Raw genomic sequence first — 20,285 nt, forward strand, 5'->3', positions numbered from 1 at the left:
AGCTGTAGATCTTATTTACTAATGATAGAAATGACACCCTACCTGCATAGATTATGTACAGTACAATTTTGACTCAGGACTGAAGCAGTACTTGAGATTTTCCTGTGAACCACAAAACTAGCCGACGCCTGTAGCCTACTGCAAATCTATCCCATATGGTTACTGTATGGTTCAGTATGTTATGTAAACTCAAACAATTTAGTTGGGTAACACAGACACAATCACAGAGTAGTTTTACTATATAGCACAGGAACCAGAGGAAGAATGCTTTCCATTACAGGTTTTTTTTTTAAAGCAGACTATTTTCTCCAGTGCGCTTGCATGCAACACCAAAGAAAAGCAACTTTTCCAGAATTACAGAACCTAAAAAGGTATTGCAATAATATCTGCACTCTGGTTTTTTAGATTCCACTATAATAGCCAAGGCAGGAATCATCTGCATTTTGTAGAAATTGTTCCATTGTTGCCAAGTGGACAGCTCATGGGGGAAAAAAACAATTCAGAAAGAGAAGGTTTCTGATGTATTAGTCCCAAGCTGCTATCAGCAATTCTTCAGAATTACTACAAAACACCTCTTCCTTGTAGAAAAGAATATTATCAGTTAATAGAGCAGTATAAAAATATAAGGACTTAATCTACACTCAGATTATTATGGGAAAATAGAAGTGCTGAATGAAATATATGAATTCTTTCTTGATTCGTGCTTCCATTAGATACCACCACTGTACTCTTAAACCAGAACTGTGCCAAACTGGGACTCCCTCGATCCCCAGTATTTCCCTTAGAATGGAAGTTCTGTTTTATATCTGACAGGGTTCAATGCAGAGATACAGTGTATTATTAATGGCCATTTGAAAAGGACTCTGACACTGATTGGAACTTAATTTAAAATGGGGGAGTCAGTGAAGGTGTTCAGTGCAGCTGCAGAATTGCCTCAGGTTCTGAGAAAAGCCAGTTTCAGTTTAAAGTTTAGGCATGTGGGGAAACAGCAAACAGGAGTATTACCCAGGCCAAAAAAAACACAACAACCTAGGCACCGAAATCCCACTTACAGATCTGGAGATCATAAATCAAAGACAAAACTACTTGAGGAGGGCACAGTGGCAACAGCAGCCAGGAAAGGAGACTGCATTATAATTTAGATTTATATCCCATCTTTCATTTGTTCATAATGTTTCTTCCTATTTTTCCCACAACAACCCCGTGAGACATAATTAACTCTCTACATTACAAGAGTAGCAGGGAGGCTCCTCATGATTTTAAGATTGGAATGTTTATAAAACACATTTGCTAGAATCTTACAGTAATTTTGTTTGTAGAAACAACATGCACATGCCCTTCAAATGGAGGACTTGCCTCAGTAAGGTTCAACAAATCCATATAAAATGTAGTATGTTTTATTCTTTTGGAATGCACCCGTACGTCAGAATGTTTTATTGTTATTAGTAACAGTACCTTGAAGAAAAAAGCTAGTCAATTGGTCCTTTATGCATCTGCAATATACTGAAGAATAAAAATAATGGTAATACAGAATTGTAATAATACAATCCTGATATATAAAAGCACAGCAGACGTGGAGAATCTTTTCTCTGCAAATTCATATAGAAATCTGAATACAGAAAACCTTTTCATGTGCAGCACGTAAATCTTTACATCTATATAGCATCCATGAAATTTGGCATATCTACTTTCCATTTGCAGTACTGAACATTCGTTCCTAAGAAGAAGGAGGAAAAATAAAAAGTTACTAGGTAAACTGGTCGAAGACATTTTAAGAAATCATTGCCATTTAATCTAGAACGAGAGATTGGCAAAGATAGCAAGCTTCCACCAGACTGAAATCCCATAGGATTTCATTTATTTAGGGATGGAGGTACTAAGGCCAGTGCAGAAGAACATGTGATAGCACCAAGGCCAGAAAATACTGACAAGTTATACACAGTTTAGCATATATCAATTTTGAATTCATATACCTGCAATCTCTTTAAATTTCAAGTTGGAAGGCTATAAATAGTAAAGTTATTAATACAGGGAAAGGAGAAATGAGTTTCATTTTGATTTCCTTTGAGCAGAAGTAGCTCATCTGGTTGTAATTCCTATCTGGTTTACCCCGTGAGGCCAACATCAATCTAACCAGATGAAGGACAGTGGTACCTCGGGTCACGAATGCTTCTGTTCACGACCAATTCGGGTCACGAACAGCACCGTTCGCAAAATTTTGCTTCTGTTCGTGAACGCCGGATCAGGTGACGAACAGGATCCGCGGCCATTTTCCCTCCCGTGACACGTGGTCGTGGCTTCCTGTAGGGAGGGGGACTCTCCCTCCAAGCAATAACCGCCTCCCCACCCGCCTTCCTGTCCTCCACGCCAGAAGTCGCATCGAGCAAGGTTAGCGTTATCTCTTCGTACTGTATTTTGTTTCATATTTTTGTGGTTTAAAAAAAAAAATACATATGGTTCAGAACGGATTAACCATAATTACATTGAACCTTATGGGAAAATTTGATTCGGGACGCGACCAAATTCGGAGGGGTCAGAACGGATTGACCGTATTTACATTGAACCTTATGGGAAAATTTGATTCAGGTCGCGACCAGAGTCGCGGAATGAATTAAGTTCGTGAACCGAGGTACCACTATAATTCTACTTTATTGTAAAGCTACATTGACAGAATCTTGCAAGTCTGAAAGTACAATTCTTGCCCCCCCCCCCAGGTTTCTTTTACAGCCTGGGAAACTAGGGAGGGTCTCTTCTGAGCCTCTTGCCCTGCCCACTATCGAGCTGTGGGCTATGCTGTCTCTTATCTGGCTGTTCCCTTGGCAGCGTCTCTTGGCCCAGTCTCCCAAGGTCTTTCCCACATACCATTACAGATGCTATGTATGAATGAAAACATGCAACAAAAGATCCAAATAAACTCATGCTGATATTTATATCTGCACTACTTGTGAACATGTACCATGTGAAGGAACTTGGGAAATACATTTAATAAGATAAGAAACGCTTGATTTTACCTTTATCATGACCTCCAATTTAACCGCATCAGCAGCAAACTTTCTGATTCCATCCGACAGTTTCTCCACAGCCATTTGGTCTTCATTATGAAGCCAACGGAATGTCTTTTCATCCAGATGGATCTTCTCCAAGTCAGATGCCTGGGCTGCATTGAAGATGATAGGAGTACCAAATTACAGAAGTAGACAATGGTATTACTTATAAATTGTACAGTTATCACAGAAAATGCTGTATCTCAACATTTTACAGAAACCATTCAGCTAACAAACATTGAACTTTCATGCAGGTATTGATATTATCCTTTCAGACCCATAGCAGAAGTATTACTTATTCTTGAATGGTAAGTATTTAAAAAATGCTGGTGTAACACTTTGAGACATTTGTTGCTCAAAAGGCGGACTTACTTGTTGAGCATTGAAAGAGGATTAACAGTTACATATAAAATTACAGCCCTGTATATAACAGATATTTAAGTATAATTAAATCCTTACACATGGAGAGGATGTGGTGAAAGACCACTATTAATTTTTTTTTACTGAGCATTGTTTCTAAGGCTATCTCACTCTATATGTTAACAAGATAGAAAACTTACCATCTTTGACACTCAGCTTTGGTGTTAGTTTACTATTATCTTTACTGAGCTCTCCCAGAAGTTTGGGTGAAATGGTGAGAAAGTCACAGCCAGTCAATGCTTTGATTTCTCCAGTGTTTCGAAAAGAAGCTCCCATTACAATAGTTTTATAGCCAAACTTTTTGTAATAATGGTAGATTTTAGTGACACTCTTTACCCCTAAAAGAGAATATAAGGTAACTATTTAAAGCAATTACTGCAACTTTACTCAGGTGTGAAGAAACTCTCAGAACTCACCTCTTTTTGAATGGCTTATTTTCAAATTTTACTAAACATTTCAGTTTGATTCAATTGTAATCTTAATTTCTTAGCCACATTTATTCAATTACCTGGGTCTTCTGATGGCTCATAGGTTTTTTTGTCTGTATTTGCAACATGCCAATCCAGAATACGCCCAACAAAAGGAGAAATGAGGGTGACCCCAGCTTCTGCACAGGCAACTGCCTGAGCAAAGGAAAACAGCAAGGTCATATTACAGTGAATCCCATGTTGCTCTTCAAGAATTCTGTAAGATAAAACAGACCAGAATTACTTTTCCTATCAGTATCACTTCTGTTGAGGCCATGTACAGTGGGGCAAAAAAGTATTTAGTCAGCCACCAATTGTGCAAGTTCTCCCACTTAAAAAGATGAGAGAGGCCTGTAATTTTCATCATAGGTATACCTCAACTATGAGAGACAAAATGGGGGAAAAAATCCAGAAAATCACATTGTCTGATTTTTAAAGAATTTATTTGCAAATCATGGTGGAAAATAAGTATTTGGTCAATATCAAAAGTTCATCTCAGTACTTTGTTATATATCCTTTGTTGGCAATGACAGAGGTCAAACATTTTCTGTAAGTCTTCACAAGGTTTTCACACACTGTTGCTGGTATTCTGGCCCATTCCTCCATGCAGATCTCCTCTAGAGCAGTGATGTTTTGGGGCTGTCGCTGGGCAACACGGACTTTCAACTCCCTCCAAAGGTTTTCCATGGGGTTGAGATCTGGAGACTGGCTAGGCCACTCCAGGACCTTGAAATGCTTCTTACAAAGCCACTCCTTCGTTGCCCGGGCAGTGTGTTTGGGATCATTGTCATGCTGAAAGACCCAGCCACGTTTCATCTTCAATGCCCTTGCTGATGGAAGGACGTGTTCACTCAAAATCTCACGATACATGGCCCCATTCATTCTTTCCTTTACACGGATCAGTCATCCTGGTCCCTTTGCAGAAAAACAGCCCCAAAGCATGATGTTTCCACCCCCATGCTTCACAGTAGGTATGGTGTTCTTTGGATGCAACTCAACATTCTCTCTCCTCCAAACACGACGAGTTGAGTTTAGACCAAAACGTTCTACTTTGGTTTCATCTGACCATATGACATTCTCCCAGTCCTCTTCTGGATCATCCAAATGCTCTCTAGCAAACTTCAGACGGGCCCGGACATGTACTGGCTTAAGCAGGGGGACACGTCTGGCACTGCAGGATTTGAGTCCCTGGCGGCATAGTGTGTTACTGATGGTAGCCTTTGTTACTTTGGTCCCAGCTCTCTGCAGGTCATTCACTAGGTCCCCCTGTGTGGTTCTGGGATTTTTGCTCACCATTCTTGTGATCATTTTGACCCCACGGGGTGAGATCTTGCATGGAGCCCCAGATTGAGGGAGATTATCAGTGGTCTTGTATGTCTTCCATTTTCTAATTATTGCTCCCACAGTTGATTTCTTCACACCAAGCTGCTTGCCTATTGCAGATTCAGTCTTCCCAGCCTGGTGCAGGTCTACAATTTTGTTTCTGGTGTCCTTCAACAGCTCTTTGGTCTTGGCCATAGTAGAGTTTGGAGTGTGACTGTTTGAGGTTGTGGACAGGTGTCTTTTATACTGATAACAAGGTCAAACAGGTGCCATTACTACAGGTAACGAGTGGAGGACAGAGGAGCCTCTTAAAGAAATAGTTACAGGTCTGTGAGAGCCAGACATCTTGCTTGTTTGTAGGTGACCAAATACTTATTTTCCACCATGATTTGCAAATAAATTCTTTAAAAATCAGACAATGTGATTTTCTGGATTTTTTCCCCCATTTTGTCTCTCATAGTTGAGGTATACCTATGATGAAAATTACAGGCCTCTGTCATCTTTTTAAGTGGGAGAACCTGCACAATTGGTGGCTGACTAAATACTTTTTTGCCCCACTGTATGTAATTTTATTAAATATATACAATTTTATTTTAAACTGTATTGCTATTTTTAAAAAGAAATAAGGTATCCTGAATGAGTCAGGACACTTTGCTTTCTTTGTGGTTGGTGGGATACGGGCAACAGTATTTTAGTTTGGAAAGTGGTTTCTGTATTATAGATCCTAGCTTTCATACAATAGCATCAGGATGCTTGGGGTAAAACTGAACTTCAGTTGTGCTTGTGGTATACAGAGTAAAATGTGGCAGGAGGAACTGGTATCATCCATACCATTAGCAGGGAAGACTACGTGCGACGTGGATGTGACTACACCTCTCTCTCTTACTAAAAAGTGTTCTGTGAAAGCTTTGATGGATGAAATGTGATGGGGATCAATATCTTTGGACTCATCTAATGATGATCACAGGATACGGAAGATTGAAACTCAGACTGTAATGTGATCCAAGGGGAATGAATGAATGCAGGGGAATTTATTCTGTTAGTTAACATGAATAGATGAGTGGGCAGAATATAAAAAGTACATGAAAATTAGGTCATTCAGAGACCAAGAATGAATTAGAGTGATTGTCTGGTGAGTATATGCTGAGAAAAACATAACTTTGTTTTCAGCACATTGCTTAAGCATACATCTATTCATGTGTTCAAATGGCAAAGGAAGAAATTTCAATCTGAAATCATGATTGATTTGGTTATTTATGAGGAAAGACTGAAAGAATCAGTGAACAATACAAAGGTGATAAGAAATCCTGAATGCTAGACAAACACTTTTGGGGTAATGTTAAGAGTGAATCTTGGGAAAATGGACATGAAAGAAAAGAAAAGAAAGGAAAGAAATAAGAAAAATAGAACTGCAGTAAAAAAAAATATGAGCCCTGGATAACCAAATATGAGAAGACTGATCTCCAAACTGAATGAATGGAAAGTGGGCTTTTAGTTGTGGATGAGATAAAAACCACATATAAGAGAATGATTGCTGCAAAAAAATGAGGAGGGAATGTTACTATATAATATGTACAATGAAAAAAGATGCAAAGAATGCCATAAAAATAGCAATGAGTGGATAAAAATGCAAAATAATTTTTATGGAATACATTGCTTTGGAAGTGGGTGAAAAGAACTAAGCAAGAAGTTTCCAACAGAGTGAATGGAATTAAGAATCAAAATGATGAAAAGATTGGGATGAAACTGAAGTAAGGAAATGCCAAAAAGAGTATTCAGACATTTGTAGGGAATTATGGTGCTGAACACTGGAAGTGAAATAAATGCTGTAAATTTAGTATCAAAAAAAAAAAGGATGAAAAGGAAGTCATAAATACTGTGAGAATACTAAAAAATGGTAAAGGCTGCAGGTGATAATTGTGTAACTGAAGAAATGCTAAAATATGCTTATGGATTGCTTAAGGAATGACTCTGCAACTTTTAACATATAACTTGCATGAAAACCACAGTTGTATCTCATGAATGGAAGAGAGACATAATTTCCTTTAGATAAAGAGAAGGGTTACAAGAGTTAATGTGAAATCTATAGAGGAATTAGTTTGCTAATTGTGTCTGGCTCAATGTTTATCAGGATTCTCACTGAAAGGGTATGAAAGGGGTGCAGACTAGATTTTCACTGTGCAGCAGGTCACTGAATGTCGGATATGAATCTGGGAAAGAGTTTACAGAACATCTGTTGAGTATGAGAAAGCTTATAATAGAATAGGCTTGAATGGTGAAAAAAATTGCATAAATACTGTAGGGAGCTGAAAGCTGATTGCTGAATGGTTAAGAACTGTATATCATGTAAGTAGATTATGTATGAGAATAAATGGAATATTTAATGAATGGTTTAACACTGAGTAGAGAATAAGACAAGAATGCCTTATAGCCCTTTGGTTATTTTATGAATTTATGGATAAACATATAAGGAATGTGTGCAGTAACAATGAAGATGAATAATATGTATACGTTTGTATATAGAAGATCCATGTTGTTGGCAAATCCAAATGATTTGCAGAATCTTATACATACTGTATGATCGAAGGAAGAGTATAGCTCTGAAAACTGATGTACTGAAATCCAAGGTTTTTGACAGAGAAAATGGAGTGAATGATTGCAAATTATAGATACCTGGCAAAAAATTAGAACAAATAGATAATAAACATTCTACCACCTATCTTGGTAGAATGTTTATTAAAGATGGGGAAAAGGATGGTGCATGGCAGATCTTTTTAAAGTAAATAAGTGTTTTGTCTTCAATTTGGCATGTGTCGTCCTATTAAAAATGGCTATAATTTCAGCAGATTTAGGTCAATTTCAGTTAGCAGGTGAAAAAAGAACATATTATCAGGTAGGAAAAAAGCCACTGACATTGGTGATTTCCAGTTCTACTTAATGGAAAAGCAAGGAGGTTTTGGGTTTCAAATCATGTTTAAAATCTTAGCCTAAACTGAAAATATGGACTCTTTCCCTCCCTCAGCTCACCTAATCAAGGTCCAAACCTTTAATAATACACCGACATATATAACTCTACTGAGCTGGAAAATGATCTTGGTAGCCTTGTTGTTCAGCATAACAAGAGAAAACAGAACTGCATCTTTAGAGCTCTAAAATTAAAAAATGGGTGGAAGACGAGGAAGAGAAAAAGACAGTGCCAGCTTGTCAACATCTGAGAACAGAAAGTGCCTCACTCACCACACACAGAGCAGGAGCATGACTGACAGAAGTAGGGGATGCCTGCTTCTATCCCCACTACCACAGCTCATCCCGACCAGGGCCAACCGGACAGGCCCCACTGTGCCTTGATACGAGGCTAGGATTGCAGCTGCCCACTGGCCTGTCACACCATATTTTCTTCTTAGTGGGAGGGGGGCTCTGTAGCTTCTGCCCAATATTGCCGTGCTGCTGTCCTGCACCTGGTCATCGCTCTCCTGTTACGTGTGTGAGGAGTGAGCTGCACAAAATGACCTGGAGGGCTTTACGTTTGAGGCTTCTGATGTAGCATGTTTCAAGGAACAAATGTTTCTTGAAAGAAACGAAAATGGCTGGGTATAACAGCATGTTTTTCTGCCCACTTTGTTATATGGAAGGGAAAACTGGCTGTGTCAGAAGAAACCTAAAAGCTGAATGTAGTCAGAATGAGCTATTTAAGAAGTGTGTGAGGTAAAACTAGAAGAGAGAAATTCCTACCCAGAAAGTGACAAACATGGAATATTAAATAGCCATCAGATGAGCGTTACACTACTGTTCCTGGTATACTTACTTGCCAGCTTGGATACCCTCCCATGTCGATGACAGCTTGATGAGGATACGATCTTTGCTAATTCCTATTTCTTTATAAAGATCTATGAGTTGTCTGGCCCTCTTAACCATGCCTTCCTTATCAAAAGACAACCTTTAAAATAAAGGGATATATATTTTGTTTCATTACAATTTGTGTTAACTATGGTCAAGTAGACAAATATGCAAAGGAATGGGATGCAACGTGCATGCTTTTCCATTCTACTTGCCACACTTTAGCACTATGCTTGAGAAGGCAAACGTCATTATACGGAGCACAATGTTACAAATTCACAGCTTCCCCATATATGTGTCCATCATGTGCTATTTCTACTACTTCTGCATAATTTGATTATCTTAAACATTACACCCCACTAATACAGTAATTTGAACAACATTAAAGAAACACAAGTACCATTAAGAAAATTAATAAATATCTTACGATTGGGATAACAAAGGGCTTATTCAAAGGCCTTTCTAAACAATACCAAGGTCTTCAGCTGGAAGCCGTAAGAGAAACCATGAATGGTAAGCTAAGCAAAAGACTCCAGTACAGAGGTGCAAATAACAGGATGGCCCTCTCTCTAACCCATGCAAGACAGACAGACTGGCTTAACAGAACCAAAGAGGCTTTGGGCTAGAGTGGTTGGAGCCCCTTACTGGGTGTGTGATGTGATCAGATCTGCCATCTGTTTTTGGGTGGGGGTTTTTTTGGCTATGTTTTTATCTGGATTGTATATCTGTTAATCTGTTTTTATGCTGTGAGATACCCAGAGTCAACTGGAGTCAGGTGGTGTCTAAACTGAACAAATACACGCCTCCACTGATAAACTTCACAGACTCATACAGAAGATTATGAGAGCCAGTGTGATGTTGTAGTTACGATGTTAGACTAGAAGCAGGCAGACCCATATTCAAGTCCACCTTCAGCCTCAGGAGCTCACTGGGTGACTCTGGGCGAGTTACTCTCAGCCCAGCCTATCTCACAGTATTGCTGTTGTGGGTAAAAATAAGGGGGGATGCATGCTGCTTTGAGCTCCTGAAGTAAAGGCTGGATATAAATCTAACAAATACATAAATATAAATGATACTTGATCTTGATGAATTCAGAAAATACCCACCTTGCATCTACTTCTGTGGACACACGGCCAGGTATCCTCTTTAGTATTTCTGCCCCAAACAGTACAAAAAGCTTGTCACAAGCATTTGTAACTTGATCATCTTCTGACCTGGAATTATATAATTACCAAAATAGAATTTCATATATGGAGGGGAAAATGTGGTGCTAATGTGGCATCTACAGAAATAAATGAGTCAAATTGGAATGGTAATATGAATTCTTTGCACTATGTTCTGAACTATAGAGTCCGTTTGGTTTAGTGGTTAAGGCATCAGGCTAGAAACCAGGAGATGATGAGTCCTAGTCCTGCCTTAGGCACAAAGCCAGCTGGGTGGCCTTGGGCCAGTCACTCTCTCTCAGCCCTAGGAAGGAGGCAGTGGCAAACCACTTTTGAAATCTTGCCAAGAAAACCGCAGGGATTTGTCCAGGCAGTCACCAGGAGTTAATACTGACTCAAAGGCATGCAGGTACACACACACATTCTGAACTTCATTAACATTAATGTAAATCTCTAACTCCTGGGACAAATGTGATTGATGCAACATCAATAAAGGCCTCTACTTGAACCTCTGATTCATTCTCTAGTGGTGTACTCTATGTAGGGAGAGGGATTGAGCCACCTATTTCCTTCTTCCTTCTGCAATGAGAAAGAACTGGGAGTGGCTCGTAGTCTGCAGAAGGGTTTCCACTTCTTCTACCCTGCCATTATTTAATTTCTCAATCCTGGTTTAAGTCTGACAGCATAATATGTGAAGATGAAAGCCAACAGAGGCTGAGGACACATGCTGATATCCCAACTAGATGTCACAACTGCAAAGTTTGAACATTAGTGGGCTTACTCACCCACCAAGTTTCCTCCCATACGCAACAGCATCTTCTACCAGCTGCTGATAGGCTGGCATCTGAGCTGCAGCTAGTATCAGGGAAGGGTTGGTAGTAGCATCTAGAGGCTTGTACTCTTCAATAGCTGTGGAAACAAAAGCAGCAAAAAAGAACAAAAAAGGTGTGGGGAGGGTGGGTTAGCCTCTCAGCTTGATAAGAATTTTCTTAAGGATACGCAATATGATGGAGTAATGCAATTAATGTAGTTATTCCAGCACTATAAGTTACGTTTGCACATAACATGATTGAGAACTCATGATTAAGAAGAGGCAGATAACATTCTTAGTAAAATGCAAACTTGTAGCTAGGCTGTATTTGTATTTGAGAGACTCATTCAAAGCCACACAGGAAGTTAGATACCAGGAACGCTGCTCTCCATAACATCTTTCTTGCGATGTCCTGTATTGACTAACATAATAGTGATTTTTACCATCCCACTGCACAACAAATTTAAATACAGAAACAATCCACTAAAAGAAATAAGTCTAAGAAGACCAATATAACAGCAGAAAAAAAATAATCTGGAAAAAAAATGGCATTTCTTTGGCACCAAAGTGATAACAAGGTAAATTCAAGCTGTGTCAGTGGGGAGAATGTTACTAATGGGACATGCCTAATAAACAGGCCCTTCAGTAATGTGACCTCCTAGTCATAATTTGAAAAATGCAGTCAAATGCAGATCTACAACATTTGAATCTAGCTCAGAGAGTGATAATTAAAACAATGAATTGATGAACAAAAACAGGAAATTATAGAGATTTAATTAAAAAAGAAAAATCTACAAAACCCACGGAATGAAATGTATCCCTGCGGAAGAGAATTGGGCAGTGAATCAGAAAGTTGCTGACTGTTCCATTCTAAGCCACCCTCCCTCTCCTTGTGACCTAGAGCAGGGTTCCTCAACCTCAGCAACTTTAAGATGGGTGGACTTCAACTCCCAGAATTCCCCAGCCAGCCATGCTGGCTGAGGAATTCTGGGAGTTGAAGTCCACCCATCTTAAAGTTGTTAAGGTTGAGGAAACCTGGCCTAGAGCAAAGCTATTTTTAAGGGAATGGAAAGAATTCTAAAGGCCTCGCTCTGCATTCTTTCCCTAACTTGTTTCTTTTTACATGAGGGAACATTTTAAAAAAATGACATCTATATTATCACTTTGGGATTTTGCAAGGTTGTTTGATAGGTTGTATTAGGAGCAGTCCACCCAGAACCAATATAGAAGCATACACTGAAGACTGTTCATTCTTCAGTCGAGACAAAATCTGAGCTAGAAAAAAATGATGTCATATATAATTGAGCACATGAGTAAATTAGCTCTTTCAGTACTTTTCGCTATAGAAAACCTTGGTCAATACCAATAGATATAATTCAGCTTGACCATTTGACAATGTATACAAATTAATGTGAGCTCCCTACAGTCTATCAAGCATGTAATTATACAGATTTGGAGTTCCACACCCTTTTCCATTATATAGTTTTATTTTGGAAAAAATCCATAAAACCCAGGCTTTACAATGAATAACTTAGATTCTGCTTTTGTTAACATCACCAGAGTATCCTGAGAACCAGTGTTCCATTAAGTCTATCCAAATGTTCAGTTGCTACAAATTCAATAACAAGTTTCAATTGTTCAGATATAAACAGCCAATCACCATAATTTTGATATACCAAATTAACATTGGTTTCTAATCATTTTTTTACTTTTAGCGCAATTTTTGTCAGTAACCAGCATTTTTCAGAGCATAAAAAGCAACACGACCTTTGTCTCAAACTTCTGGATAGCAAGATACTTGGAATAGAATTTAATTAAGATCAAAAATGAAATCCAGTTATGCAAACTGCTCAGTGTTTGTGAACTTATTTATGTAGAATTAGGAAGTACTATTTACTCTATCCCCTTTCAACACTTCAATATCCTTGGTTAACAACAGTAATTGGGACCGGAATTTCCGCTGCTAAGCAATGCGGTCGTAAAGTGCAACATCATGTGACCACATCACTTAATGACAGCAATCCCAGCAATTCCTGTTGCTGTTGTTATGCAAGGACCTCCTTGCAAATTCCTGCTGGCTTCCCACAAGCAAAGTCAGTGGGGAAGCTGGCAGGAAGTTGCAACTCCTAGGCAGCTTGCAAACAGGCTGGCAGGCAGGTAAGTGGCTGCTGCTGGGTGGGGGACAGCGCGCAAGGGTGTGTGAGCAGCTGATGCAGTGCGATGTGAGTGCAGTGAGGCTTGGGGTGGCTGCTGCCAGGTGCCGGAGACTTACCCAAGCAACTTGTGCCCTTCCCTGTCAGCTTCCCTATCAACTTTGCTTGTGGGAATCTGGCAGGGAAGACCGCAAATGGAGATCACGTGACCATAGGATGCTGCAACTGTCGTAAGTGCGAGTCAGTTGCCAAGTGCCCAGATCACGATCACGTGACCACAGGAATACTGGGATGACTAGAACTTCGAGGACCAGTCGTAAGTATCACTTGTTCTGTACCATCATAACTTCGAACAGTCGCTGAACTAGTAGTTATTAATAGAGGACTACCTGTATTTATTCAATTTCCTTTACATTGAACCCCCTCACACATACAGAAAATTAGCTGTAGAATGAACAAGAGTCTTCAATACGTTAAATAGGCCCAAGTTTCAAGTGTTCTGAATCTAGTCTCAGCTCCCAAGCGCTATCAAAAGCGTATGATATAAATGTACCACAGAACAAAGGGGACCCACCATTATTTTCTTTTAACCTTGTGTAACTGAATTATTGCTTTCTGTAATTAAAACAGTTAAGTCCTTTCCTGATATTGCATGGCTGTTTGTTTATTTAAATTTATTGGCCACCCAACTCCAGTGAACTCTGGGCAGTATACAAAACTAGAAAAACATAAAAACAGCTAAAAACATAAAATCAGAGCGACAGCCCAGACTAAAATGATCCAATAAACAACAAAATCAACAAAACAGGGGCCCTAGACAAATATTAAACATCGGGCCCCGGCCTGGGACCACAGCTACGTTTTCAAGGCTTTCCGGAACCCTAGGAGAGAGAGAGGGCACCATCCTTATCCCTGGGGGGATGCTGTTCCAGAGGATGGGAGCTGCAAAAGGGGAGGCACGCTTCCTAAGTCCCACAAGTTGGCAGTGTTTAATGGAGGGGACCTGGAGCATACCCACTCTGCTGGAACATGATGGGCGGGCAGAAATGATTGGAGATAAGCAGTAGAAGAATGGTTGGTGAAGATGATGGAACTTGCAGAGGTGGCAAAATTGACCTCTTTGATTAGAGGGAAAAAATGTACATTTATGGCTGACTGGAAACTCCTTATAGACTTTTTGCATGAAACAGAAAAAAATGCACTTATGATTTGTGGCTTTGATAATTGGGGGAAAAAATTGGATAATAGAAAAAAGTTAGCTTTTTTTGTAATCATAGCGTAAGAGATAATTTTGTAATTCTATTTGCTGCAAAGGAAATTGGAAGTTCCTTTTTTCTATTTCTTTTTATCTTTTCTTTCTGCACTTTTCTCTTTTTCTTTGTTTTCTTTAGTTCTGTATTAGTTTTTATGTTCTCTTTAAAACTTTTAATAAACTTTATATATATAAAAAACAGACAAGCAATCCCTCATCACAAACAGATGTATTTAATAAGTTGTGGACAAATGCTACATGTGCATCTTGCACACTCCAGTGCGTCTTTTTGCTTTGAATAGAAAGCACTGTGCAGCCCTATTAAACAATCAAAAGCTGCAGTTCTTGCCACATCAAGATCCTGAGTGGGGTGTGCATTTCATAGTTATCCCACATCCACTTCAAAAAGCAACTTTTAGAAGAGGAGGAAGAAAATATTTAGGTTCTGATATATATTAATGGTTATTGCCTTGCCCATATTCAAATGGTGCCTCAAATAATTTGCAGGGAGATCCATCAGAAGTAGAATTCCTATCTGTGTAGGATAATGCATGTTCATTGTAATATAGAAGCAACTATAATTGAACTGGCATGTATAAGTACTTATTACAATGCTCAGCATACATTTAAACTTTTTTTAAATTCTAAAAGGCTACATATGCAGACTAGAAAATTGTGCTTTTCATGGTGAAACTCCCTTCAGGTGTTTTTGAACATACATATGCTGGTACTGTAATCATCTCCAGCTACTTAAGGAGGACATACCAAATTCCTCTGCAAAGTTATATAAGTGGCACTACAGCTTTTGCAATATAGCCATGTGATATTCTTAAAGATATTGTGCAATATTTCCATAGAAAATTTACTAAGTATTTTTACATTAAATATTTAACACTATCACATACAGCAGGTTAATTTCCTGCTCTGAAAGGTTTATTCTCAGATTAAAGAGGACTTTTTCTTGTCAAAATCTGCTAACTCATAGCCAATCAGCAAGATGCAATCACCTGTTAAGCAACAGGAAGGAGAAATGTCTTTCACAAGACTATTTACAAAATAGTTAATATTTCATGTTAGGTTACATTTTCTGAGCAGCTTTTGAGAAATGCTTATAATCCATGTATGCTGTACATTGAAAATCTAAACAACAGATCAAGAAATATTGGATTTTGCAAGCAACACTATTTTCTGCAATTATATAGCCTAGTGGTAGAACACATAGAACTTTGTATACAGATTAGTTTACTTTAAAAGCAGATTTTCAATAGAAAAGCATTTTTCCAGATATTATGTTTCTCTCTTAACAGACCAGCCCATTAAGTCCACCAAGAATTAAGCTAGGATTTGGAAAGATCAATAGACATGCTTCAGAAAAACATATATATCAATTACTTGCATAAAGTATGCAAACTAACTGATTAGTTCTGTCTAAACTGTGAGTTAAAAATATTATCCAAAATATTAAAAACTATACAATGTTTTAACAATTGTCAATTGCTCAGAGTTGCTGGGAGTCGGGCGGCATATACATTTGATAAATTATTATTAGTTGTCCATGCTGTGAGTTACTTCTGTCATGCTTTTGCATAAATAACATTTTCTAAGTGGCTTGTGTCACTTAACAATGGAAGAGGTGGGACGTTTTTAAGGCCTGTTCCCAGTGAGGCTGCAGAAAGGAATACTGAACACCATGTTAAAAATGCTACAGGTAAGTAATACATAAACTTTTTAAAAGCCTTGTGTTTAAAGTGAGTTGGTCTAGCTTCCTTAATCCCTAGACCCAAATTGGGGATAATGGCAACAAGGTACAGCAATAGCATGAAGACCTGACATGCACAGTATTGTATTTCCCCACTCAGTAGACACTGAGGCTAGATAGCAAAACAAGATCCATGTTCTTTTCTTAAAAACAATACAGAAGTGGAACGCCAATTCCTTCTGAGATTTTTTTCCAACATCCTAGCTTAATCTACAGCTATGGGATTTGCTGGTGGTCTCCCATTCAAGCATTAACCACGTCTGACTTTTCAAGCTTGCCTCATTAAAAAGTCAAGAGTACCCCCAAGTTGCCCAAGGAAAAAAAAATCAGAATCCAATGGCCAACTAGAAAAAGTTTATGAACATTCCACAACACTGCAGAGAGCTTATAAAGGTACTGCTTCTATTGAGCGGGCAGACTTATTAGGCCTGCTTATCTGAGGGCGCGCATCGCAGGCACGGTGAGGACTGTGCGGAAAATCAGCATTGCACCGGGCTACGAAACACACGACTTCCTCATCTGCTCCCTCCAACTAGCTTTCCTTTCCCGCGGAGAGACGGGGATCGGAAGAAGGAAGCTCCGCCGCACCCGGAAGAAACCAACTGCGGGCAAGAGCGTTAAATCCAGCTGGAGCGGACCCGGTGGGGAGCCCCAGAGGCCAAAGGGGCGCCCCGCTCCACCGATCGCTTCCGGACCATGTGCGGAAGGAGTAAAAAGGGGGTCGCCGGAACGACTCCTCACCATGGAAATCTCCCGTATCGGCCACCACGGTGGTGTGTTGCTTGAGCTGCTCCAGCGCCGACTCCATCTTCTGCTTCTTCACGGGGGAAACTGACATAGCTCTCTCGCGGTTGCGGAGGAAGAAGGGGGCGCGGCTGCGGTGCTTGAGGCCGTTTCCGTAGCCTGGAAGAAAAATCAGGGGACTGGCGCACGCTCTCCGGACTTGCGCCGCGCGAGGCTGTAACAGGCGGCTGCGGGGCTCTTTGCAGCTGGCGTCGGCGGGAGGCTAGGCGGGCGGGGCGAAGCAGCGCCTACGTCATCGCAGAACTCCTCCCCCGCCTCTCGAGCCCCTTCCGAAGAGCGCGGGCGCGGCGCTAAGCCTGCCCTCTGCAGTGGGCGCGGGCGATTCGTGTGGCCTTTGGTTTTTCCGGCTCGGCAGCCGGTCCCGGCTACTTCGGGTAGCAGGACGAGTGGGCGGTGGCCGAAGCGGTAGCCTTCGCGTGAGGACGCCGGAACCGATAATTCCGAAGAGAAGAAGGGCGGGAGAGAAAAGCCGATGAGCGTTCCTCGTCCTTACCTGCGTTTGAGAAGCAGGATGTTATAAATCAGGGTTATTTTCTCCCCCCGCCCCCGGCAATCTTTCCTTGGTCTCCTCCATTTTATCTGATAAGCTTTTCTGGGTCCTTGGCGGCTTAAAACGCAGGAGTTAATCAAGTAAAGCATCATTTCCCGTTTGAAAGAAAGCTGTTAAAAGGACGGGAGAAGGGTTGCAAGAGAGTGGCTTGGAAGCTCCGCTGTTGACTGTGGTAATTACACTCAAGGCGATCAAGGTTTAGGGACTATAGTTAAGCAGTGGTTTGGGATGTGTTGTTTGAGCACAAACGCATACATGTTCTCATGATATACGGTGAACTATTTTTACCAAAAAAACGCAGTAAGGAGTCAGGTCTTTTATAATGTCTTGTAACACAAATGTAAAATCCACAATAACTATAATGCAGTCTGTTTTTCACTTTTATTTCTGTCCTACGTGATTGAATGTATTTCATGCATTGTTTAAAATCTGGATTATCCAAATTGCTTTGTACTGCTGGTTTTAACAATACCAACGATAGTTCTTGAGTATTGGTCATATGCAAATGTGTCTGCTTTTGTATGATACAAGTGGAATACTGAATAGGTCTTATTTATAAAATAATAATTGGGGCAAATTATTTTCACTACAACCATACCTTCATCCATATAATAATTATAATAGTCATAATCCGTAACTGAGAGCCAATTTGGTGCAGTGGTTAAAGTGCTGGCCTAGAAACCAGGAGATGGTGAGTTCTAGGCCTCCCTTAGGCATTAAAGCAGGTTGGATGACTTTGGGCAGGTCATTCTCTTTCAGCCCAACCCACTTCACAGGGTTGTTGTTATGGGAAACATAGGAGGCAGGAGGATCAGGTATGTTCGCTGCCTTGAGTTATATATGAAAAAAGATAGGATAAGAATCTAAGAACAATCTCCCTTAATTTCTTATTACTTGTACAGGATGCAGGTCTGTTAGTCTGGAAAGTTTAGGAGTAAATAAATATTTTCTTCTTGATGAACAAATATTCCTATGCTTTCTAATCAAAGTAAAGTTATACCCAGAAGCATTGTGCACATGTGTCAGATATAGGCATTGTCTAAATGAAAATGTTCTATTGCCTTAACTCTTATTTTAGCCCAGAGATTGCCAGTACTCTTGCATTTCATTTCAATTATTTCATTCAGTGGAATAAAAGTTAAAACTGAAATGGCATGTTGTGTTCCAAACACAGTACTCAACTTAAAAGATGGCCGTACTCAAGGCTGAATCTAGGGACTGGATGAAGATATTTAACGTTTGATTAAAACTGAACTAATCACAAGACCTACCCTCTGTAACACTAGTGGATTTTTTCCAAGCTTCATGGAAAATCAAAAATAGAACTGAAAATGCTGTTGAACAGGTTTTCTCCCCAGATACTGGTGAGAACAGCTATGACTGGGCAAGATCAGATATGTGTAAAAGCAGACACTTAGAAATGTGCAAAGGACCAGTGTACCACTTCTGCAAATGCAGAAGCTGAGATTGGGCTACATAGCATCCAGGCAGCACAGTACCTTAAACAATTTACTTTCCCAAAATAATGCAATTAACATCTTTCTTTCAGCTTTTCTTGAGATTAGAATACCTGCCTGTACAAGGAGGTATGCTAGAAACCTTGGCTCAAGCTAGTTTTGGTAGTGCATCTTTTACAGAGATATCTGCAGCTCCAAGATAGCCCCACAACACAAAATAGCCTCATAATACAAAATATGCTCTGAAGAATTTTTATGTAAATTATGTATTTGAAGATAAAGATCCCATAGTTTTGTGGCAAATAGCAAAATTGTGTTTGGAAGCTTGTCAGATATGGTGCTCGTCTGAGGGACACAAAATTTGGTAAGATAAAAGTTAATGGTCTACCCTTTATTGAATTATATAAAATATCAGGCAATTCCTTATAGATGTAATGGGCTGTGAGAATAACCTTGGGAGACAGGAGGGAGCAGGAGAAAGCCAGGGCAACAATCAGATGAGAAGGTCTCAGCCCACAGAAAGGATGGGGGTGCCAAAAGCATCTCAGAAGGGAACCTCCCTATTTCTCTGGAAAGTAAAGGCAAGGGGGGGGCAGTGCTGTCAGACTTGCAAGATTCTGTTACAGTAACCCTACCATAAAGGTAGTGTTCGTACTCATGGTTTTGATTTCCCCTCTGGACTACCTCAAAGGGCTGACATATATGAAGCAATATAATGAATCATTGACATTGGATAGTGTTTTAGCATTGGTTGTTTGGTAGTTAAATAATCCAGTGTTTTAGTACATTAGAATTTTGATATGCCATATGAAATAATATTTAACAATTACCCAGTAGTTTAGTAATCTAATTTTTAAAAGTATTTCAGTTTACTTTTGGTATTTTAGTATTTGCATTTTTGTTAACTTGCCCTCTTTTTATTTTTTTTCTTTGCATGTTGTAACTTTTATTACATAATTGTACAAAATTAAAAAGCCACTAAAGTTTCTTGGTAATTTTATACAAGTAGTCTTCATTTAGCTACCACAGTTGGGACTGGCAACTTGGTTGTCATACAAAGCGGTCATTAAGTTAAACCGCGGCTGTGCTTATGATCGTACTTCAGCTTTCTTTTGCTTTACAGACCTACAAAAGTCGTAAATGCAAGAAGTAGTTGCAATGTTACTTTTTCATCACTGTCATAACTGAACAGTCACTGTATGAGGCAGTTGCTAAATGAGGACTACTTGAACCTCCTTCTCTTAA

The 20,285-nt window shown here is 39.6% G+C and overlaps 1 protein-coding gene across 1 annotated transcript; it reads right to left on the minus strand.

The window, feature by feature from the left end:
• Window positions 1-7: 7 nt before the first annotated feature.
• On the minus strand, window positions 8-17,335 carry TALDO1 (transaldolase 1). Its single transcript, XM_088146096.1, has 8 exons — window positions 16,971-17,335; window positions 11,040-11,163; window positions 10,198-10,305; window positions 9,060-9,191; window positions 3,973-4,148; window positions 3,605-3,802; window positions 3,012-3,157; window positions 8-1,717 (listed from the first exon to the last, which is right to left on the minus strand). The coding sequence occupies exons 1-8, from the start codon at window positions 17,065-17,067 to the stop codon at window positions 1,685-1,687; spliced, it is 1,014 nt and encodes a 337-aa protein (XP_088002222.1). The 5' UTR covers window positions 17,068-17,335; the 3' UTR covers window positions 8-1,684.
• Window positions 17,336-20,285: the final 2,950 nt, after the last annotated feature.

The sequence above is a fragment of the Python bivittatus genome, unplaced genomic scaffold, assembly GCF_059951505.1.
Source record: "Python bivittatus isolate LINGU-HERP-01145 unplaced genomic scaffold, Pbiv_v1 ctg000480_np1212, whole genome shotgun sequence".
In the NCBI taxonomy this organism is placed as follows: domain Eukaryota; kingdom Metazoa; phylum Chordata; class Lepidosauria; order Squamata; family Pythonidae; genus Python; species Python bivittatus.